This window comes from Branchiostoma floridae, chromosome 6 (genome assembly GCF_000003815.2).
Source record: "Branchiostoma floridae strain S238N-H82 chromosome 6, Bfl_VNyyK, whole genome shotgun sequence".
Taxonomy (NCBI): Eukaryota; Metazoa; Chordata; class Leptocardii; order Amphioxiformes; family Branchiostomatidae; genus Branchiostoma; species Branchiostoma floridae.
In genome coordinates this window covers 5,151,492-5,175,311 of record NC_049984.1, presented here as the reverse complement: position 1 = coordinate 5,175,311, position 23,820 = coordinate 5,151,492, and the positions used below count along the sequence as shown (strand labels likewise).

The following is a 23,820-nucleotide window of genomic DNA, read 5'->3' as shown; positions in this document are numbered from 1 at the left end:
AACTTTACCGCATGCGTCCCAAAAATGACAATGAAACTGTTGAAAATGTATTTTCATGAGCTTAAAATGACAGGAAAATCAACAACATGGGCTCTGAAATATTGAGTGGGATGGAAGAAAAAATTGAGCTGGAGACAGCCCTGTTGAAACAACTTCAAAACCTTCTTTTCTGAACTTGTCTTCTGACTAAGAGGTGTACAGCCACAAGCTCTTGTGGATTAGGCCACACTAATTTAATTGGTTGGTTCGCGGATTCTTAAAAAATAAAAATAAAAATGCTTAACTGGAAAAACAACCTGAAAACAAAGCCCAAAGACCTGGTGTATGCCTTGGTTTATGGAGTGGACATGGTCAGATTCAAGTTTTCCACCCTGTCCGTTGCATTTATTATGTCTGCTTGCTTTATTTTCACTTAAAAAATCCGTGAACCAGCAAACTAAATTGCTGTGGCCTTAGGCCCGATCAGTCCCTGATAGCAAGAGATTGTGCAACACAGGCTACTAGTGGGCTAAACCAACTGGGGTAGAACAGGGGGGAGAGCTTGCGGGGCAGCCTGGTCACCGTAAGTAGTCCTCGATGTTGGCGAACGCGCAGGAGCCGATCCCGACCTTTGACATCAGCTTCAGGCATTCCGTGGCGTGGCCCACCGCCTTCTCCAGCGGCGGCTGCCTGGGCAAGCCGTGAGATTCTGCAGGAGGACAGAAAAGATATCAGTGTCTATTTATTTGTTCATTAGTTACTGTAAATGCATTTAGGTTCGCAGGGATTTACTTTCGCGGAAAATGGACAGTTCGCGGTAGCGCCATAGACTTCAGTCACATACTGTAATGGAAAAATGTTGGCGGTGATTTTAAGTTCACTGAAGCGGCCACCGCAAAAAACGCGAACATAAAGCCACCGCGAACATTTCTGCATTTACAGTAGGCTGTTCAGGATGCACAGCCAGGGCTGCCCAACTAACCTGTGGCTAATACAAAGGCTGACAAGGACATTAAAATTGAAAAAAAATATAAGCAGTGATTTCATGTGTTTAGCACACTGTCAACATATTTTCTGTCTAGCATTACTTAACTGTAAAACTGTTACAAACACACACCTCTACCCTCCTACTGCAAAATGTCCCTGCAATTAAATCAATTAACAGTGTATTGTGGTATCGAATGGCCAAATGTATACGCTGATGGACAAGAGATCATGGGTTTGACTCCTGGACTTCCGCGCCAGAAATCGTGTCCTTGGGAGAGTCACTTTACATGGCTTTCCTCCATGTGAAGATGGATACAGGCTTCAGTTGGGGAAGTTAAAGACAGTGGAAGGTCAGGGATGGGTTCTGCTTTCCAATACTGTGCCATTGACAGTGGATAACAGTCCACTCAAAAAGGCTATGGGTCTACCTTTTCTTTGTTTTTACCTTAAAGTTTACAATATAACTCTGGCAATACAGAAGTGTTGTACTGACCTAGAATAGCACTATTGAGTGCAGCACAGATAGGCTCCCTCTGTACTGTGTCCAGCTGGTAACCTACGGGACTGTTCCAGGGGTCTGCATAGGCCAGGAGACTGAAGGCATCCTGTGGGCACAGATGCTTCAATTAATTTATTAGAGATTGACAGAGAAATTTCTTTGAAAAAAAACTAAACTCCATGACATTTAACTGTTGAAAAGGTAGTTTTCTAAGCTTAAAATGACAATGAAAACTAGCAATGTGGGCTCATAAGCAATGACTGGAATGAAAATGAAAAAATAAATCTGGAGATAACCCTGCTTATAGCGTAGTTTTACCTGTAGAACCTTCTTGTTGGCCTCGTTCTTGCCGTACTGCCTCCTGAGTTGCACACTCATGCCCTGTAACTCCCTCCCAAACTGTGACACTTATATTATAATAGACAGGTGTGTCTGTAAGGTGTAGTTTTACCTGTAGAACCTTCTTGTTGGCCTCGTTCTTGCCGTACTGCCTCCGGAGTTGCACACTCATGCCCTGTAACTCCCTCCCAAACTGTGACACTTATATTATAATAGACAGGTGTGTCTGTAAGGTGTAGTTTTACCTGTAGAACCTTCTTGTTGGCCTCGTTCTTGCCGTAATGCCTCCTGAGTTGCACACTCATGCCCTGTAACTCCCTTCCAAACTGTGACACTTATGATAGACAGGTGTGTCTGTAAGGTGTAGTTTTACCTGTAGAACCTTCTTGTTGGCCTCGTTCTTGCCGTACTGCCTCCTGAGTTGTACACTCATGCCCTGTAACTCCCTCCCAAGCTGTGACACTTATAATAGACAGGTGTGTCTGTAAGGGGTAGTTTTACCTGTAGAACCTTCTTGTTGGCCTCGTTCTTGCCGTACTGCCTCCTGAGTTGCACACTCATGCCCTGTAACTCCCTCCCAAACTATGACACTTATATTATAATAGACAGGTGTGTCTGTAAGGTGTAGTTTTTACCTGTAGAACCTTCTTGTTGGCCTTATTCTTGCCGTACTGCCTCCTGAGTTGTACACTCATGCCCTGTAACTCCCTCCCAAGCTGTGACACTTATAATAGACAGGTGTGTCTGTAAGGTGTAGTTTTACCTGTAGAACCTTCTTGTTGGCCTCGTTCTTGTCGTACTGCCTCCTGAGTTGTACACTCATGCCCTGTAACTCCCTCCCAAACTGTGACACTTATAAAAGACATGTTTGCCTGTAAGATGTAGTTTTACCTGTAGAACCTTCTTGTTGGCCTCATTCTTGCCGTACTGCCTCCTGAGTTGCACACTCATGCCCTGCAACTCCCTCCCAAACTGCAGCATCTTCTCGATGGCTGCCTGGCTGCCACCACATAACTGTCTCCTCTGGCTCTGTACCTCCTTATCTGTGTCTAGGGAGAAAACACACAATAAGGTGGCAAAATGGTGGAGTGTGAAGGCCAGAACCCAGAGGTCCTGGGTTTGAATCACCTGACACGGCACTACATTGTGCCCTTGGGAAAGACCCCTTTCCCTTCAGATGAGTAATACCTAGCTTCCACCTATGCATCTGATTTCAACTTGAGGTCAAAAAATTTTTGAGAGCCACACCTTAAGCACATTAAAGAACTAACCACACCTTAAAAACTGTCCTTCCTGGTTTCAAGTGACAAACTTACATACTGTGCTTGGAAACCTCTGCCTTATGAGGCTCAGCACAATGCTAACTAATATAGATAATACATCTTATACAACAATACAACTTCAGCCAACAGTGCTTCCTGCCACGAAGTGAAAAAAAATTGCCCTCTAGTCAACAGACTCTGCCACCTTTAATCCCAAACTTCCTGTTACTCTTAATCAGACATGGGAACGACACCAACAAGATACCAGCAACTGACAAAAACTCCATTTCATGGAGGTAAAGAAGAAGAAGAAGTTACCGAAGTCATCTGTCTCCATGAGGTCCTCCCTGTGCTGGCTGTTGTGTGAGCAGCCGTTCATGTAAGATGTGGAGGCTCCGTCGTTCACTCTGCTCGACACCCCGTTACACACCATCTGACTGTTGTACTCCTCTACCTCCATCTCTACATCCACCTATATACACACGTCACAGAACAGTAGGCAAACAATCATCATAAAACATCAATCATAAAGTATGAAACTAAGCATACTGGTATATCCAACTACTACAGTACTACTGTACTACAGTAATGTTTCAACTGTGAAGTTAAAAGACAAACAAAACCCTCCTTTCTCTTCTATCAAAATTAAATCCCCACAAAAAAAAAAAGCTTATAGTAACACCAGATGTAACATAGACACACAGAACTTACTCAAACCTACCCAAGGGCATACTTGGGGAAGTCAGCACCTCAAATACCAGCCAATCTTCGCAACCACTGACACATACAAATACTCATACTTCACTAGAACCATTCCGGAGTGGAATGCCCTCCCTGGCACGGTGGTAATTGCTCCTACCCTTGAATACATCCGTGCAAGGCAGGTGGGCTGCCCGCCCTAACCAGGGAACTCACCCCCCCCCCCCCACATTGCCCCTTGTGGGGCTATTTGGGGGTATCTAAGATGATGATGATGAGATGTTGTGCTCACCTGATTGGACGAGAAGCCGTTGGTGACAGAGTTGACTGCATTCATCTCAGCTACACTAGCGTGGTCCTGGTTAGCAGAGGTACTGGGGTTGGACTTGGTGTTGATGAGTTCACCAGTGTTAGGACTCTTGTTCCCTATGTTCAATAACAGAAATACTGAGTATTAACCTAAAGGCCTTTACTTGTGGTGCAGTTACAGTAAGTTTTATTGCAAATTCATGCCCGTGGGCTAATTGCAGGTAACATACAAGATTCAAACAGTGTAAAATACAATATCACATGTGTCTAGTCTAAAACTAGTGAGGGCTAACTCTAGATCCTGGGTTATTGGGTTCGACGTCTTATTTGAAGACAGTGGAAGACGAAAGATCCCACCTTTTCTATTATGTGTGGGTTTTGTGATGTTAAAAGGAGGACTGTTTTCTTTTTATCATTGAATGTGAGAAAGTTTGGATGGAATTTGATGGCCTCTTTGAACAGCTCTTTTCTTTCTTGGTTATAGAGAGAGCAGTTTGACATGAAATGTGTTTCGTCTTCCACCACGTTTGACGTGCATTGTTTGCACGTTCTTTCACACACGGATAACCTCTTGTACCGCCCTCTCTCAATTTCGAGAGGATGGGCACTAATTCTAATTTTGCTGATTGCCGAGCGTAAATCAAAATTATCTAATTCTAAGTATTTTTCCATAGTATGTGCTGTTTTACAGGTCTTATAAAATCTTAGCTTACCAGTATCTATACTCAAGTTATGACGAGAGGTTTGGATAAACATATCAGAGATTCTAGATCTTATCATTGTACATATAGATCTGATATCACTAAGTGAGTTACATGAATAGAAAAGGTAGGAGTGGCCACTACCATCTAAAATTTCTTTCACTCGTTGTAACAAGGTTCTTCTGCGACTATTAGAAATAGAATTATGTTGATACAAAAGGGCATCAGCTTGTAATAAATGTCTATGAGGATCCATTTGTAATAATCGTAGCCAGTAACGAATAACACGCACAGATATATCTAAGTCTAAAGGAAATCTGCCAAGCTCCGCTCTGGATGCTAAATTACTACAATTTCTAGGAACTCCAAGTATATTCTTACAAAAACGGTGATGGGAAATTTCAATTGGGGAGTTGTCATTAATAGACTCTGTGCCCCAAATTTCACACCCATATAGGAGAATCGGCTTTATACAGGAATCAAATATTTTTAACAAGCACTTTGGCGAGACAGATGAGCGAATGAGAGATTTCAAACTATACATAGCTTTACGAGATTTGAGTGAAAGTTGTTTTTTGGTCAGGGAGAAGCTTCCTGACGATGTAATAGTTACATTTCCCAACCGGTGCCCAGTTGGGCAGTTTGAGGGAACAAAAAGCATGATATATAAGACAGCAAACACAGGAAACGTGAAGAAATAAGCCACCTGCAAAATCTGTGTATACTTATTGATGTACACGTTAATTTTTGTTTCTGCAAATTGCCTGGCTACATCCAGGTTTGACCCTGAAATGTGACCCTGATATTGGATCCTCAGGTCGATAAATGGTGACGTTTTTATGTTTCATTAAATATCCATTAGATTAAAACATATCTTTTCCCTGTGGTCCCCTTCAATTAGATTTATAGACAACATTTCTTGCCTTTATTTCAAAACAATGAAACAGCTACAGTGGTTGAAACCCAGCGAAGGGTCCAAATCAGACCATAGGGGATACAAATCACAGTATAGGGGCCCCCTACCTACAAATGCACTGGAAAGAACCCATCATTGAAATAAAAATGTAGCCTACCTGTAACATATGTGCGCTCTATCTTGCCGTTAGCCCTCTGTGTGTCCATCCTGTGATGACTGGGACTGAGGCTCGGGGACGACCTGTACTCGGAACCCGTGGAACTCCCGCTACTGTTTCGGGACTTGGGACTTCTTGCACTGAGTCCCCGAACTTCACTGTCCGTTCCGTTAACCATTTCAACAAACTGACGGCACTTGAGCACGAAAAGGAGATTGGGGTTGCGTTCTAGCAGTCCTGGGTACAGACTCTGTGTGGTGTCTATGGCCTCTCCCATTCGACCGGCTAAAACCAACTTCTGTATTCCTGGGGGTGGAAAGAGTAGAATAAACTTTGTGGTAGATAAAAGACTGTAAATGCATTTAAGTTTGCGGGGATTTGATTTCGCGGTAGCGGGAAAAGGGACTTTTTGCGGTGGTTTTAAGTTTGCGGTACCACGATGCACTTTAGTCTCTTACTGCCATGGAAAAATGTTCGCCGGGAATCGCCGCGGTTTTGAGTTTGCGGTGAAGCGGCCAGCGCGAAAACCACGAACATTAAACCACCGCGAATATTTCTGCATTTACAGTAATGACTAATACATGGTGGGTGATCAAAAAGTTTCTGGCCTCTCCTGGAAACAAGGGTGGAACCACAGTCTGGGGTATAGCTGTATACCATCAAGTCTTAAATCACTGCCCACATAAAAGCAAATCTTGATATTCATAAGCACATGGCACCCTTTGAAAATCAGCAGGTGAAAAGAAAATCACAAGATGGCGAAGACAGATGCTCCTGCTGTGATCTCAATAAGAATGGGATGACACCCAAGGAATGAACAAATGAATGAAATCTAAACGAGTTTTACTCACTTTGTCTATTCTTCATGGAAGTGAGTTCCTCTGTAAAGGATTGCCCTGTACTCTTGGCGAAAGCTTCTGCAGTTGAACAGTATCCGTGGTGCACCAAGTATGTGGACACCATCCTAAACACAAAGTTTGTAAAGATATGCCATTATTTTACCTTGATTAAACGTACAATACCATCACATTTGTCTTCATATGAACTTAATCCAAATTACAGAATCAACATTGGGAGCTGCAACCAGTGTAGGAGAACAAAAATAATCTTTATTTCGCTACCATGACTGTTAGTGTTAATACTGTTATCCATGTAGACACAATAGAAAGTTGTTTTGATAGTGATAACAAAAGGAACATTAGTCATTTACAGTTTTATTACTCTTACTGTGCCTATGACTTGTCCATACGGCAGAAATATTCATGATAATCAATCTATTAGAATTACATGTATGCATCAAATGTGAGCTATGAACTTCTAGCGATAGTCAATAGGTAGAACATATCACAGTATTTGAAACCTAGATTTCGAACGCACCTTTGCAAGGTTTTCTGCCATTCCCCCTTGTGATCAGGTACTGGGAAGCTCTCTATTGTGACTCTAGTCTTCTGGTGCCATTCTCTCATGTAGTCCTCTATGTCGTAAACAAAAGGCTGTTGACCGAAATTTGCATCCACGATTTCCCCGGGTGTCTGTAGTCCAACTGTTGGGTACAGATTGTGCTGCGTGGAGGAAATGGATCATATTAGACAAATCTAACATGGAGAAAATGTTCAAACGATGCAAATATTGTCCAGAAAATTACTTCAAAATATGATGTTACAACTTGTAAATGAAGAAATATACTTACAGGCAAGTCCGTAAAGGCAATACCTGCAACAAAAACACAAAGACAATAGTATCAATAACATGTTTTCTTTTCATCATTGGAGAAGGAACATGACATACAGTCAAACCTGGTCTACCGACCACCTGTGCATAACGACCCACTGTCCACTACGACCGCCGAAAAGCGGTCCCTTGAATTTTCCCATAGACGTAAGCATTAACATATCTGTATATGACGACCACTGTCCATCGCGACCACGACCACCACTAAAGGCGACCGCACGTTACCTAAACACTGCCAAAACGACCGCGGCATGTGATTTTGTCACGCTACTTTAATGTTCACGGCGAAAAATGAGCGTAATTGCCACAAATTATTTACAGCTATGGCCCCTCGAGCCCTCCCAATTTCTCATTACTTCTGGATCGGCACTTCACTCTACAATATTTTCGGTGGCTTCGTGATGAGAATCTCAGGCTAAAATGTTATATCCAGGGAGCAGACATGAAAGCGTTTAGTTTCACCAGGCTTTTCGAAGATAAACTAAAAAAAACGCATTTTCTGTCATAATAAAACATCTGACTCGCTGTTCTTCCCGAGAAATACTTATTTTTGTACAGCGCGGTTCAGAATCGCGGCGTCTGCAGGTCGGAAATACGCACCTCTGATTGGTTGAAACCACACAAACAACAACAACTACATGTATAATGTAGGGGAATCCCCGGCGATCTCGCGCTCTGATTGGTTGGAGCGGTGCATCATGGGAACTTTGCTGCCAGCTCGACGCCATCTTGTTTCAAAGACTTACGTTTTAAAACGCAAAAGAACGCTATTTTCCACGATTACGTAGCACCATCCTAGTTAAAAATGCATAATCCAAAGAACTTTCCGTGGAAACATGTGTTAATATGTGAATTTATGGTGTCTCTAGCGTAATTTTGGGTTTCGATGCAGCCGTAAAGTGTGCTGAGAGTTAGCGTGGGTTTCCAAAATATACCCCGAAAATAATGTCGCATTTTTCACGTCACACAAAAACAAAACTCCCGCAAAGAAGAAGCCTGCAACATTTTCTGATCATAGCGATTACGTTTTGGGTAAAAATGTTCGTCGATGTGCACGATGTGCCGGCGTGCAGCCGCGTGATACCTCAGTTACAGAATATTTGTTGTCACATTAGGGCCGCGGTATGAGAAAAAATTATGCCAGCACCGGCACGGCACGCTGCAAAAAGCCGGACGAATTACCACCGTTTTTCTTTTTCAAATCATTCTTATAATATATCTATTATAAATATCATTACAAATTTAATACTTTTTAATACGAAGAATAACATAAGTATACGTAATTTTAGCATCAATTTTATATGACATCGTGTTAATTCTTGTAAGAAAGACAAATGCGTTTCATGCATAAATTATCGATGTTCTGACTTGTCAGTTTCTTTACTGCCGCCACGTTGTTTTCTATATAAAGACCACCTATGTATGAAGACCACTTTTGCTGGGTCCCTTGAGTGGTCTTCATATACAGGTTTGACTGTAATATGTTCCTAAATGAATAAGATCTGAAAATAAAGACTCATAATCCCATTCATAACAGGAGTTGTGAATTGAGACTGACTAATACACAGGATTGATCCTGAGGTAGATTTCGAAAATCGGGCTTAACCAAACCTTGGAGCTGGATCTGGACTTTTAATTATGTGAATTGGAATAAATGTTGTGCCCAGATTAATCCAGATTCACAAAAGCTGCATGTAAAACCTGCCCTACTGACCTAAGTTGTGCCCATTCTTGGTGTAGAAAGTACTGACCTAAGTTGTGCCCATTCTTGGTGTAGAAACTACTGACCTAAGTTGTGCCCATTCTTGGTGTAGAACCTACTGACCTAAGTTGTGCCCATTCTTAATGTAGAACCTACTGACCTAAGTTGTGCCCATTCTTGGTGTAGAAACTACAAACCTAAGTTGTGCCCATTCTTGGTGTAGAAGCAGGTGTTGTCGATAAGGTTGACGCAGCAGCCCACCACGTCGCCCGTGGTGAAGGTCGGCCCGTAGGGCTGCCCCGTACCCGAGGAGCAGAAGGAGTGCCCGTCGTCACCATGGTAACCGTACGAGTGCTTGTCCCATCCTGGGGAAAGAAGAGAGGTCGCCATGTCTGATTGTGATTGGTGGAGGGAATCTTCATAACCTTATAAGGCGTAATAAATGTTCAAGTTGTGTTTCTTACTATGGTCCTGAAAAAAGGACCAGTACGGAGGGGTTTTCCTGTGTTCTTTTTATTTTTCAATTTTGGCAGAAGTGATCCAACTAATACATTTACATTTTCAGGGTGTCAATACAAAGGTTCAATGGGTTTTTTACAGTTACTGCAGGTATTTGCCAGGGTCAGTCGGGTAAACACACAACTTTCGTAACGTCAATGTGTGACAGACTGGGATGGGGCCAAGGTGATAGACAGAGAGGATGACAGATGCACTTGGGAGATTAAGGAGGCTGTGAGGATCAGAAAATTAGCTCTAGCCATGAACCATGATGTGTGCGTGGGGGGGGGAGGTCCAATACTACTGAATAAAGAGGCATTACCTGGTAACCTGTTCATGTTCACCCCTTGTGCAGATAGTCCAATTCCCATGTACCTGAAAGAGGACACAAAACGTCAGAATATTGCAGACGTCATCCCCCTAAACAATACAATAATGTCTTATCGTTTTCTCTTATAAACCCTGTCTGGAAAACACCTTAGCAAGTTTTACTAAAACTTAAATAAACAAACTTGAATTTTCGACAGATGTAGGTGTTCGTTTGTTCAGACCCCAGTGGTGATTAATGGCAAATAGGGCAGCAAATTTCCTTGCTGTTTCTGTAGAGGTTTACATTTTTACAGGAAAGGGTCAATAGCCAGCTAGCCCTTCTTCTTTAACGTGCTAAGGGTACCTCCTTGCACAAAGGACACATAGCATTGTGCATGTGACCATATTTTGTAAAATTTACTAAAATCAATTATTTTCAGAATTAGAAGAACCACAATGTATAATTCAGCAATGTTGATGTAATTATCAATTAAGATTTAAGGTTGAGGATATAACTTACCCGTCGCGACCTTTACTGACAATCTTGACCTCAAAGTAGTAAATCCCACAGGAGGAGGGGATCGGGTGTGTGGCTCGAACAGAAGCTGCATCTTTGTGGTTCTTACCAATCCCTGTAGGAAACAATAAATGTCATGACTAGAAAGACAACTTTTTTGCAAAAATTGCAGAAGTTTTCATTTTTATTATCCAACAACATCCATGGCTTTTAGAGTTGTTGACTGAAGCTATAAGTCTGAAACATAGACACACACACCAAAACAATAACTCTTTCACAGAGGCAACAGGCAAGAGCTTACTGCTAAATAAGAGATGCTTCAATTTCTATAAACTGTATTTTTCTAGCTCAATCTGTCATACCTTGTTTTCAGTTTCTCATTATTGTACATTTCTATCATGTACACTTTAGAAGTCAAAGTTCTGCTGGGTGATTTGTGCTTGTTTCTTGACCAAGTTACACACTTATAAAGTTATGTGTAATCACTATATAGAAAAGCCAAGCTTCCATTTTGGCTTTCTTTTCTTGTTATACAATGTACTTTGATTATTCATATAACTTATTAGTCACTGTATCTGCGTACGTATGGTAATGCTGTCTTGTGTACATTGTACATTAATGAATCACAGAAAACCACTCCTTTCCATACACAGACAAGCCAAAAACAATGCTTCACCCCTTAAGGGTATAGTAAAAATGGGTTGTCAGAGTTGTCCTGTACAGGAATAATTCTTTTTCTTGGCTTTAGACTGAAGGGAACAACATTTCTTGGATAGATTACATTCCGAACACTTAATATGTCAGCCATCTTCTTGAAAGATGTCCTGCGAAGTAACACCATATATGGAGTGGCTGACCAGCTGTGATGTCACACCAATTTGGTCTGATTGGTGGCAGGAATCTTCATAATCTTATAACATATATATATAAGGCCTCGGAAAATACTGCAAATGCAGAAACTTTCGCGGTGGTTCAATGTTTGCAGTTTTCGCGGTGGCCACTTCAATTCGAACTTAAAAACACCGCAAACATTTTTTGCATGGCAGTAAACGACTACAGTGCATGGTGCTACCGACAACTTAAAACCGCGGCGGAAAGACCTTTTTCCGCTACCATGAAATTAAATCCCAGCAAACTTAAATGCATTTACAGTATAGCCAGAAGATAGAAGTTTTCTTTTTAAAAATATTTCTGCAGAAGTGATCCAACAAATTCAGTTACACTCACAGGGTGTTGATACAAAGGGGCAAGATCAGTGTTTGTATTATGATACCTACTGTTGAGGTCAAGGTCAAAAAATAATCTTCCTGGTTCTCCCACTGTTTACAACGGATGTCAACATCTCTCATGGATCAATAACACAATACAACACTTTATTGATTGCTGGCTGACCTTACTATTTTGTGTTTTGTTCAACTGTTGTTGTTTATGAAAATGTCTGCAGTTGGTTATTATGGTGTGAACATCCAGGCTTAATCTTCTACAAATAAAAGTGACACACTATCTGAGTGACTTATATAAGCCTCCACTCCAGCAATTCCATATCTCCATTCATAATCCTTAGTCACATTCATGTTGGCAGGGGTAAATGTACTGAAGAAACAGAGATGGAAAGCCTGCTAAATAGAATCTACCATCCTTGAAATGATTGTCAGGCTGAGTATAAACCTTTCTATTGAGAATCATTCACACTTGGCATCTTGCATTTTCTTCAAATCAAATCATATGCCATTGGATATTCATATACATCATGTAATGTAATGTACATGTAGTCATGTACATGTACTGTCTGTAATAAGAAGTCCTTATGATATATAATAGTTATATTCCAGTGTTATGTTATGTATTCATTGCATTTCATGTACAGGCAACAAATGGTCACAATTTCTCAAAACACGGTGTATGTACCGAAACAGCTCATGTCATGGCTTATGACTTGAATTCTGTGCATTACTAGTATATGCAGGCTAGTGCAGGTAGATTAGAAGTGGTAAAGGTACTTCTGGTATGCTCCCGGGGAAAATTGGTGAAATTCTAACTTTACAAATTGTTATTTCAAACATCTTTAGGGGTAATTTTTTAAAGATTTTTTCGTTTATTCTGTCATTTAGGCATTGTCATCCTTTACTTTTATGTCATGAAAGTTAAGATTTTTCTGATGGACGGGGTGAAAGTTTTGTCCATCCCAACAAGCACAATCTTATCGCATTACTTAGGGACAGCTAATGAAAATAGTACTAATTGATAAAAATACCAATATCAAACTTCAAAATCCAGACTTTAAGTCAATATTGTCTACATATTTTATAACATAATTGCTTCATGTAGTCTACATGTATAATGAATGACTTAAAATAATTCTAACATTGAGGCATACCAAAATCTCTCACACACACTCACTCACAATGGTATCCAAATATATTTACATTTGTGTATTTAAAGAAACTGGACTCTACTTTATTTAGCCTTGTCCATGAAAATGGGTCCATGTCACGTATATCTGTTTTCAGTTACAGCTGGTATTTAATGGCTCATAGCAAGAAAAACATGGTCAGGTTGACGTCAAATTTTAGTAAGGGGAAAAATGCAAGAACTGAAGATCCCAGTTTTAGATCAAGGTGATCCTACAGTTAGATCTCAGAGTGATCCCGGGTTTAGATCTCTTTGTGATCCTTCAGTGATCCCATTTTTATATCCCATGACAATCATATGTTAAGATCCGATTCTAATTTGAGGTACAAATCTCTGGCTTACCACTCCATGATCAGGTGGTTTGTTCATGTTGTACAACCTTGAATTGGTAATGGTAGTCCTTTTATGCGTTCCACAGTTAAGCTGAGGTTATTTGGTATTTACCCTTTACAGCTAACAACAAACTTAGCTTGTGTAACAGCTTTGTTGACACAGGAGAGGTTCTCCATGTGTGCAGAGGATTGTCCTGAGAAAAATTCCATATGACAAGATGGAAATTTGGTTCACGAACAAAATATTTAGTCTCTGAAACCATGTACATGTACAGAATTTTCCAACATAAACAATCTTGGTTAAGTTGGTATATCCCAGTTTTTAGAAATGTTTCAATATCCATTTCATAATCAAGGTAACAGAATACAAAACAGGCAATTAGTAAACAATCATGGCTGCTTATCGCTGACCTGTTATAATCCATTGCTAGAAAGAAAACAGAACCTTCCCTTGAGACCTCAACTGTCTGTGCTGAAATTTCTAAATCGTGTTTTAGTATACACTTGTATTACTACTATTAGTATGTACCAGACTTGCAGGCTGCTACTGGTGCAATTGAAATTGAAGGCAAGACTATAACTGCAAGCAGAATCTAGTCATGTTCACAGCATTTATATTGTTGTTAAGTTTGGGGGACGTAAATTGTGCAGTACAGTGAAAATTAAGAGTTAACAGCTGGAATAATTTCTGTAGCATAATGGAAGACAAATCATATGTTGGGGATGTGACCTGCTCACTGTGAAAAAAGGTCATCACAAAAAAATTTGAACTTATAAACACTGTAAAAAATCTTTAATATTCATAGTTACATTGTAAGCAACATCTGTAATACTGGCCAGCAAGCTGCTATATTGATATCACTTCCAACTATAGCAGTGAATCTATGTATCATTTACAATGTTGTCTTCAGCTTTAATTTTATTTCATTCAATGTTTGGGAGTCCATGTTGTTAGTTTTCGTCGCTAAACCTGTCCTTTTATCTAAGCATATGAAAATATATTCTGAATTACATGTCACAAAGTTCAAATATTTTTTGACAGATAGAGTTAATTTCGGTCTGTCCCTGCATGTAAATTTTCCTCCATCATCAGTCCATGGACCCAAGGACAAGTCCTGGAGACAGACCTGATCATTCATATTTCCATGACAACTTCCAGACTTATTCCATATTGATCAAATATGAATGCAAATCAGATAGTCACCACTAATGTACCAGTGTCCTTCATTTCAGTAACTACTCCAAAATTATTAAAATATAGCCATTCCAATACAGCAGAGCCTTGGGTGCTGGTTGAAACAGATGTAAACATATGCATGCACAATTCGTAAGGAACACTGAAAAATCATACCATGGGGATTATAACCGTCATTCAAGGCTAAGAAACTGGTACATGTAAAAAATACTGGGCACTGCGACATTGACAATCAGTCTACATGTAATTCAGGATGTGAGACACTGCATATGTTGATGTAATTATCTCTCCAAAATTCATAAATGCCCATGATGGACTCTATGAACCAACAGCTAAGATTATTTGATGCTTGTATGGTATGACTTGCCATCTTTATAACTTGACTGACTGCTAGTGGGACAATGTTTTTTTGACCTCTTAAAAAATTTCCCATACTCATTATAAAAATACCACCAAGATACAGACAAGCAAAACCAACAAGACAGCATCCACATTCTAAATACAGTTCCGGGTGCTTTCCTTGGTCAATTATGGGACAACCTATTCCTACATTAACAACATCTGAGAAATCTAGACAATCCTTAAGTATCGAAGGAAACGGGATACTTAAGACATTGCATCATACCCCACATACATGTAAACATGACGACACAGCAGCCGGTGCGACACAGCCTGCTAAAAAAACAACTCAACTTTTATAGCGCAAAAAATACACGGCAACTGGATTATAGAAGGTGTACTGAAACCCTGCCGAGTCACTGAGACGGCAGACAATGTGTCATATGTGCATGTTTCTACTCAAATGTTGTACCGAGACGTAAAAACAATCGGCACCGGCAAGCTCGAGGATTATTGCGAAGGGGAACAGCAACTGTGAGTTGCCATGTTTCTTTTTCGGCATCAAAATAATCACTGACGAAGCCAACCTTTATAGTGGACTCTGAGGTTGTTCTGTGACAATCCGATGAAGTTGTACTTGTCTTTGGGGCTCCATGAGCGGGGGAGAGGGGTTTCCTTCTCGTTGACCATTGAGTAAATCCTCTTAAGGCGTTCGTCAGCGGTTTCTGAGGCGCTATTGTTTCTCTCCGCGGCAGAACTATCTCCACTGTCCGCCATCTTGGCCTTCTGCTGCTGTCTGACTATCCCGGATGTTAACCCGGTCATGACGTCTGTTCCTCTCGTACCCAGAGTGTTTTGGCGCAGCAAAGAAAACAAAAAAATCCCCAGGGAATTCAATTAATTGACTCCTCATACTTTCCTAAAATCTATATGTAGGCATATCTAATTTTTACTCCCCATGTAAGCAGAAATCTTTTTAGAAATCAACATAAAATTTGTATCAATGTATGATTTAGGCAGGAGTTATAATTATTTGACCAAAGGGAAATTTACCTTCGCTGAAAAGAATATGTTTTTGGTGTATTCGTCTGTGTGTCTGTTTGTGTCCTATGATGAACAGTAACGTTAACAAAAAGGTGCAGATGAATCTTAATGATATTTGGTATGTTAGTTGACTCAAGTTGTTGCTAGCTTCCGTAAACTGACGAGAAGTTGGCAAAATGATCCTCCCTGGTAGCTTTTCATGGTATCTTGTGTTCTCAACATGCTAATGTTATGTTCTTGATTTTTCAAAGGTAATGTTGGAAAGCTCTTGGGTTCATGAAGAAGTGGTGTAGTGGTATGGGTACCCTAGCAGCTTTGCTGGAACTGCAGGGCTGCTTTTTATAGACTTTGAAGGACAATAATTAACGTTAAAGAATAGATTGACGGATGCTCATGACTTTTGGTAAGTTGATAGCTTAAATAATGATTGACATAATTATATACTAATTTTGTAAATAATGATCGAATTTGCATAATTGAGGGAATGTCATAAATTTTGTACATTCCATGTCTTTTAAAACATGTAACTTAGCTGAAAAAGAGGGATACATTGATAGATACTATACATTTACACCAGTAGGAGCCTCCACCAGACTCCTCTGTGGGCTTAGAAAATTGTGGAAAGTGGCCATATATGGTGAACGATTTACCAAAAGGGTTAGCTGGCCAGCCTGGAGGGGCTTTGGGACTTTATTTGGCCAATATCTGGCATCTGGCATATTAACCTGTGAAAACCCATTTGGCCAAATTCTACCATTTCCTGCAACCTAGTAGCCTGCTTTATAAGCACACTCTAAACCATGTCAAGCTATTAATTGTGGAGGGATCCAAAAGTCAAAGTCAAAGTCTGGCTTTATTTTCTGATGGCCATTAGGGAGGCTGGAAACAAGACTCAAGTGGAATACGAACCAAGTGAAATAGAACTGATATGTCATCGGAAAAATAAAAGCTTCATTCATACACCCTTATGGCTATGATGTCTGCTAGAGACTAACAAAGGATTGCCTCTAGTCTCTTCCAGACTAAGTACGGTGGCTAAACAAAGAGTATTTTCCGAGGGAGTTTGGCCACCAACGGTTTCTTTGGCCGGAAGGAAAAGTATGATTTTGTGAGGACTCATTCCTGGCCTATTTCTGCTAAACACTACCCTGTGTATTCCCCTTGGAAAGGCCTTTTTGAGGCTACATTACCCCCTCCAAAGTCTGGCCCTCGAGGCTAACTGAACCCGCCACGCGTGGGATTGTGGGAAGCGTGGGGTCCTGCACAGAGAAGATACTAGTAGTTATGGCGGCCGGGGCTGCATGATGGTGCAGGAGGGACCCTGTGTTTCGGCGGCCTTTTCTGCGATTGAACTCTTGAATAAACGGTGGGACGTCCGCAGTTCAGTAGGGAAGGAATTCCCCTCGACAAAACTCATGAAGCAATGAATCTGGACTCGTTGTCGCTGGCCCTGTCTCAAATCAGTTACGCTGTGGCGAATCTGAGCAAGAAGAACTTCAAGTCGAGCGTTGCGGAAATCTCTCGTGTAAGTCATCATATCTGTTCCCTCAATCCAATATTGTACAACGAAAACAGCTTAAGGTAACGATATTTATCTAGTAAATCCTCAGAGAATTATATTTCGTTTTAAATGAAGCGATTATGTGTACAATGGTACCCGCGCCGTCTTCTGGTGTCAGACGACCGCCATATTTTTTTTCTCACCAGAAAAAAAATTATGAACGTTTGTGACGTTGGCTGTCGGTTTCGTAGCGCAGACTGAGCACTCTAGCTCTAGCCATAGACTTTTCTTACTGCTATACATTATCTGATTCTTAAGGGGAATTTCTTAAACCCGAAGGTATAGCTAATGCGCCAAATCTACCCGTTTTAAAAACATAAGCACTGTTGGGTAATAGGTGAATCACAGGCACATGGCATAACACTGTTCTTCAAGCAGAGGTTGGGGTGAGAGATTGTGATGTTTCCAGACTACCCGGCATTTCTGACTGATACTAGGATGGGTCGTTTCCAGAGAGTAGTGTTGCATGGAAAAATGTGTTTGGGCGAGAACCCAAAGGTCCTGGGTTTGAATCCTTTCACATGCCCCTATATTGTGCCCGTCGAAAAGGTACTTAACACAAAATTTCCACACTTCACTCAGGTGAAAATGATTACCTAGCTTTGGATAGGATCGTTCCTTGGATAGGACGTTAAAGGGAGGCCCAGTGTTTGAGGAGAGCCACACCTTGATCTCAAAGAAGAAGCTACCACACTTATCGAAAAGAGTGGTGTGAGTGGATAAAAAAACTATACAGTCTGGGCATAGAGTTGATAGACCAAGCCCAAAAGATCATCATTATGATCTTGGTCATTTAAAGGAAAAGCCACAAACAGATGCGCGGCTATGGTAGAAATGAAAGTCCAAAATTGTTACGATCTTCTAACTCAACATCTGCTTGCAGATCAACATGATGGCATAACATACCAGTTATGCATTACCACAGTTACTAATACATTGCATAAGCCTCCAAGCAGATGTGTCTGGTTTTTTTTTTATCGACATCGTGTAGCCTATTCAACATTTTCTCGCCTCTCCATAATGGTGCAGTGCACTGCATGCTTTCTTGGGGCCAGACAGGAAGCAAAATGTGGACAAAAGAAACCATGTCCCATTCATCTGCTTTCTGTCTACCAATCCATTTCAATGGTCAGTTGGGTTTTGGCCAGTGCATATTTGAGTAAAATTCACGGTATTTTCGCATAAAGGTGTGGCCATCTCTTACTTTTTTAAAGATGTAATTTTCCTCAACATGATGCCGCGCTTATTATTCAAGTTATGGAGACAGGAAATTACAAATATATGAATGAATGAATAAAGAATGAATGAAAACCTTTTGGCTTTATTACATTTTTCCTTTGAGCTCGATACAGGCCACAAATAAGAAATCACAAGTGCATACATACAAGCAACCACAAAGAAATGAAAACAGACTTCTTTTACCATGAATTGATGAAAGTTGAACTAGCTTGCATAGACCAGTCAAGCTCATGCCTTTACGGCTTTAGACCAAGAGGCCGTTAGTTTGCAGGGTTCTAGCCAACATTTCAATTTTTTAGCGTAGTGGGAATGGCATGGGAGATTGGTGTGAAAGGGGGGACTCTGGGAGATTTTGACAATGTAGAGTTAAAAGTTGGCACTCTGTTAACGTAATTTGAAAGATCTTTTGGTCAGTTTTGATTGGCATCTCATCATTTTTCATTGTTCAGACATTCTTAGACATTGTTGAACAAGCAAATGATAGCAATGCACCACTACGCTAGTTGAAAATTAGCGTAGTGGCCCTTATTTTAGCGTAGTGGTCACAAATTTTAGCGTAGTGGCCCACTACGCTAAAATGCACTAGCTAGAACCTTGGTTTGATCCCAGCTGTGTTGCTCATACCGTATTTCTTTCATTAAACCGCGCACCCCAAATAAAATGCGCACCCCCGATTTGGGGCTCATCGTGTGCCCTAACACGCAAGCTGAGATAGTCAAGGGAAACCCCTCAATAATCCGCGCACCTAATTTTTGCTGACGATCGCACCGGGAGTACCCTCAAAACTTGGCCGCGCCCTCATATAGCGCAGCACCCTTTGATGTTTATTCGCCTAATTTCCTATGAAACTTTTAGAAAAATGATACAATTTCTGGATCGGCACCGCACTTGTAAAGTTACGTAGAGAAAATTCACTCTACCAATAATTTATCGGCGGCTTGCTCGAGCTCACGCAGCGCGATGAGAATTTTCATGCTACAAGATGCCATTATATCGAGTGAGCAGACATCAAAACGTTAAATTTTACCGGGCTTTTCGATGATAAACTAAAAAAAACACATTTACTGTCATAGTAAAACATCGTGGCCCGCTGTTCTTCCCGAGAAATACGTATTGGAAGGAAGGACCAAAGACGGAGACATACAAGACAAACGTCACACTTGTAGGACGATCAAGACAAGACTGACTTTATTTTGAATCACATTACTGGTCGCGTTCTGGCGGTTCTAGAACACCCTTCTCCGAACGGGGCCACCGCCCGTTCGAGCACGTCGAGTTGTTGTTGTTTACTCCGAAGAAGGGCCGCCAGAACGCGACAGTTACAATAAACAGATTCAAATACAATTACATAATATACGATACAATACAATACATAACATTCCTCCCCCCTCAAGTTAGCAGGTGTCCTCACCTGCTACTTATCCTTTTATCATACAAAATCTAATCATATTTTTTTTAATTCAAGTCTAAGCTAGTTATAGGTGTCGCTTTCAATACTAAAGATATTTCTGTGGACTCATCACTTCGAAGTACTTCAAGGCACAGAACTACTGTACATTGGACATATCAAACATTCCATAGGGTCGGCCCGCAGGCAGTCGTTCTATGTAGCTACAAATACACGGTTTCCACATCTAGCTAGGCAAGTACACACAGTTTCCACATCTAGCTAGGCAAGTACACACAGTTTCCACATCTAGTATAAGCACTTAGGAATAGGGTTTCATTCTATCTCCTAAGACGAGCATCATACAACCATTGATCTTCCTAGGAGAGACGTCCTGCAGACATCAGCGCTCCTTAGGCAAGCATCACACAGTCAAAATTCAGAATACAACACAGCATAGGTTCAACAAGGCATCAACGTTATCCCGCAGGCTTACGGTCAAGGCATAGAGAACGCTATCTTAAAACACAAACAATACATGTGGGCACACCCTCAGTGTGGTCAGGATAGTCTTACTAGCAGTAGTCGCCCCGCAGGCATCAATAATGTCATTGATTCTACTAGTACACTTGGTAAGCATCAGTTCAAATAGTTTCAATATACAAAATTCAATCATCGTGACAATATTTCCTTGACAATCAGCAACCTCGCAGGTTCTGACAAATGGCAAAGTAGTCTTCTTCCTAGGAGTGTCGTCCCGCAGGCTCTAGTTCTCCCTAGGTAAGCACCACAATACTCAATATCACAATACTCTCCAGACAAAATACTTAACACATTGGACAGGACATCGTGCAGCAGTACATTTCAAGTTCGCAGGTCTTGCGGCATGACAGTTCAGTGGCCTTCCTGGAGCAAGTAGAGGCCCTTTTACAGTCCGGTCTGGTCACAGCAGTTTTCGCCGGTGCTCATTCTCAAAAATTCACGGTTGGTGACAAGGGTAGCTGTGGTCGACACGGGTCGAGGTACACGCGGTCGGCGACGGACGGCGTCAGGGTGGAGTGGAGTCGGGCTCTGTCGACAGCAGCAGCGAGCGGAGACGTTAGCTACACATGGTAGACGTTGTCGGATGATCAGGCGGTTGGCCGATGGTCTCCGGGCGAGTCGGGCGACACGGTAGCGGGCAGAGGGCCTTAGGATGGTGTTTCATCACGGGTCCGGCCGCTCGAAAGCGGCATCCCACCGTTGGGCGCCAATATTGGAAGGAAGGACCAAAGACGGAGACATACAAGACAAACGTCACACTTGTAGGACGATCAAGACAAGACTGACTTTATTTTGAATCACATTACTGGTCGCGTTCTGGCGGTTCTAGAACACCCTTCTCCGAACGGGGCCACCGCCCGTTCGAGCACGTCGAGTTGTTGTTGTTTACTCCGAAGAAGGGCCGCCAGAACGCGACAGTTACAATAAACAGATTCAAATACAATTACATAATATACGATACAATACAATACATAACATACGTATTTTTGGACAGCGCGGCACGAAACGCGGCGTCTGCAGGATCGGAAATACGCATCTCTGATTGGTTGAAGCCACCACAACAACAACAACTGAATACTAATGACGGGGATTCCCCGGCGAACTCGCGCTCTGATTGGTTGGAGCGGTGCATCATGGGAGCTTTCCCGCGGCTTGCAGCTAGCCCGCCGCCATTTTGATTCTCAGAGTTACATTTTTGAAACGCAAAAGAACGCTATTTTCAACGATTACATTGCACCATTCTAGTTAAGATATGCATAATACAAAGAACCTTCCGTGGAAACATGCTTTTATATGTGAATTTATGGTGTCTCTAGCGTAATTTTGGGTTTCGATGCAGCCGTAAGTGTGCTGAAACTTAGCGTGGGTTTCCAAACACCCCGAAAAATTACAATGTCGCATTTTTCTCGTCACACAAAAACAAAACTCCTGCAAAGAAGAACCCTGCAACATTTTCTGATCATAGCAATTATGTTTTGGGTCAAAATGCTCGTGGATAATACACGATGTGCCGGCGTGCAGCCGCGTGATGCCTCGGGGATAAAATATTTGTAACATAACTAACAAATTATGCCAGCCCCAGCACGCTGCAAAAAGTCGGACGATTGTCTCCGTTTTTCTTTTTCAAGTCATTCTTATAATATCATTCTTATAAATATCATTACAACTATATTATTTTTAATACAAAGAATAACATAAGCATGCGTAATTTTAAGTCTATATAACGTTAACATTGTTATCTAATGTAAATAATAAACGAAAGACAAATGCATAAATTATCGATGTTCAGCGCGATACCTCGCGGCGTAATCGCTGGCTTTCTGGCTTGTTACGTGATTTTTCTTGAGACAACCCCTAAATAAAGCGCGCACCCCGACTTTGGCTTTGACCTGAAGCACCAACTTCAAAGTTGAAATGTCAAAAAAGTGCGCGGTTTATTAGAAGAAATACGGTATTGATCATATAAAAGAAGATAATGATTATCTAATCAATACAATGTTCGATGTTTCATGTAAATATTATATCTTTACCACACAAGTTATATATTGGTTACTGCATTTTAACCTCAGTTACTTTTTAATAAAAATGATATTTTCTTAATGATTTGTATGAATAATAACATCTTTTCATAAATAAATGGTGCAATCTCCAATTACATGACAGGGCTTAAGGTATAACTATAAGCTCTATAATTTATAGTATAAAGGAAAGTCGGAAGGGACGCCTTGATAATGGACATAGAACAAATTGCCTATATCAACAGTGTATATTATGAATATTAATATGACGATACAGCCTGAACTCAATTGATAGGGGGCAATCATCATGCATTTTCATGCAGTTTGCGCTTTGTAATTCAGTTAATTGTTTGGGTACGTTTCACAAATATGCAAATGTACTATGTCTATGTAATACGATATTTAATAGTACATTTTGTATGTGCATGAATTTAGACTTAAGAGTTTGTGCTGTTGGCGTTTACAGCCTGGGTACCACCCAGATTGTAGTTCGCTTTGACGTTTATTATTAATTATATACTGTTGCTTCTCACTCTGACTTTTAGGGTTGGGGTTTTGTGCACGTTAAAATTTGCGCGTTAAAACTTGCGCGTTAAAAACCTGCGCGATAAAATATGCAAATTAGCTGATTCCCTGGGGATTTGAAAACTTTTTTGCAGTTTTAAACTCAAAAGCTTGAAGAAGATAACACAAAATGAAATTAAGTATCATATTGTTGCATTCTAGAGTACAAATATTCCTTTCCAGGAGTTTTAAAGTGATTTTTAAACATTAAGTTTTAACGCGCAACAAAGGTTGATATTTGCATGTGAAACAATCTGCTTGAGAAAAGATGAAATGAAGCTTGTGGAATGGAAAAAAGCCTCAAGCAGTTAATATCTTATGATATAAAGCCTCACACTAGTAATTTTTCCATGTAATTGTGTCTAATTCAAGTGATTTTGAAATCTTCTGGTTGAAGAGGTTCATCAGTCACGTATGCAAACAGTTACAACAATTTTCATCAATCAATGACTGTTTTTTGTAAAGGTACAGTACATACCTCCCAAATTTTCGATGTCTACCAGTACATCATCGTCAGGGGAATGACCTAATCTCAGTTCTCGCGAGAGAACACGAGACTAGGTCAGGCTTGCGTGGATCAG

General features: G+C 40.9%; 2 protein-coding genes across 8 annotated transcripts in view; one reads left to right on the top strand and one right to left on the bottom strand.

Annotated features, from left to right (window-relative positions):
- Nucleotides 1–421: 421 nt before the first annotated feature.
- Nucleotides 422–15,708, bottom strand: LOC118417770 (ran-binding protein 9-like). 3 transcript variants are annotated; one of them, XM_035823474.1, is made up of 13 exons: nt 15,471–15,708; nt 10,609–10,720; nt 10,102–10,154; nt 9,479–9,646; nt 7,539–7,561; nt 7,226–7,410; nt 6,700–6,812; nt 5,849–6,154; nt 4,058–4,191; nt 3,385–3,538; nt 2,696–2,853; nt 1,460–1,571; nt 422–688 (listed from the first exon to the last, which is right to left on the bottom strand). In XM_035823474.1, exons 1-13 carry the CDS (start codon nt 15,706–15,708, stop codon nt 558–560), a joined length of 1,887 nt encoding a protein of 628 aa, XP_035679367.1. In that variant the 3' UTR covers nt 422–557. The 3 variants fall into 3 exon arrangements, with proteins under 3 accessions (XP_035679367.1, XP_035679368.1, XP_035679369.1); XM_035823475.1 differs by lacking the exons at nt 422–688; nt 1,460–1,571 and adding an exon at nt 2,219–2,378 and having other exon boundaries at nt 2,769–2,853; XM_035823476.1 differs by lacking the exons at nt 422–688; nt 1,460–1,571 and adding an exon at nt 2,481–2,640 and having other exon boundaries at nt 2,769–2,853.
- A 1,465-nt stretch (nt 15,709–17,173) lies between these two features.
- Nucleotides 17,174–23,820, top strand: part of LOC118417178 (CCR4-NOT transcription complex subunit 1-like) — a 45,711-nt gene continuing 39,064 nt past the window's right edge. For all 5 annotated transcript variants that reach the window (XM_035822618.1, XM_035822621.1, XM_035822620.1 and 2 more), the window contains exon 1: nt 17,174–17,452. In XM_035822618.1, the coding sequence (XP_035678511.1) occupies nt 17,351–17,452 (102 nt within the window). In that variant the 5' untranslated portion in view covers nt 17,174–17,350. The remainder of the gene's footprint in view (nt 17,453–23,820) is intronic.

What these genes read in the sequence shown, in the direction of transcription:
- LOC118417770 (XM_035823474.1), bottom strand. Translation starts at nt 15,708, where the DNA reads ATGACCGGGTTAACATCCGGGATAGTCAGACAGCAGCAGAAGGCCAAG. An exon ending in CAAGAATGGGCACAACTTAG is followed by an intron (nt 7,562 to 9,478) that starts GTTTGTAGTTTC and finishes TTTTTGTTGCAG; the next exon opens with GTATTGCCTTTACGGACTTG. An exon ending in TTCCATGAAGAATAGACAAA is followed by an intron (nt 6,155 to 6,699) that starts GTGAGTAAAACT and finishes TTCCACCCCCAG; the next exon opens with GAATACAGAAGTTGGTTTTA.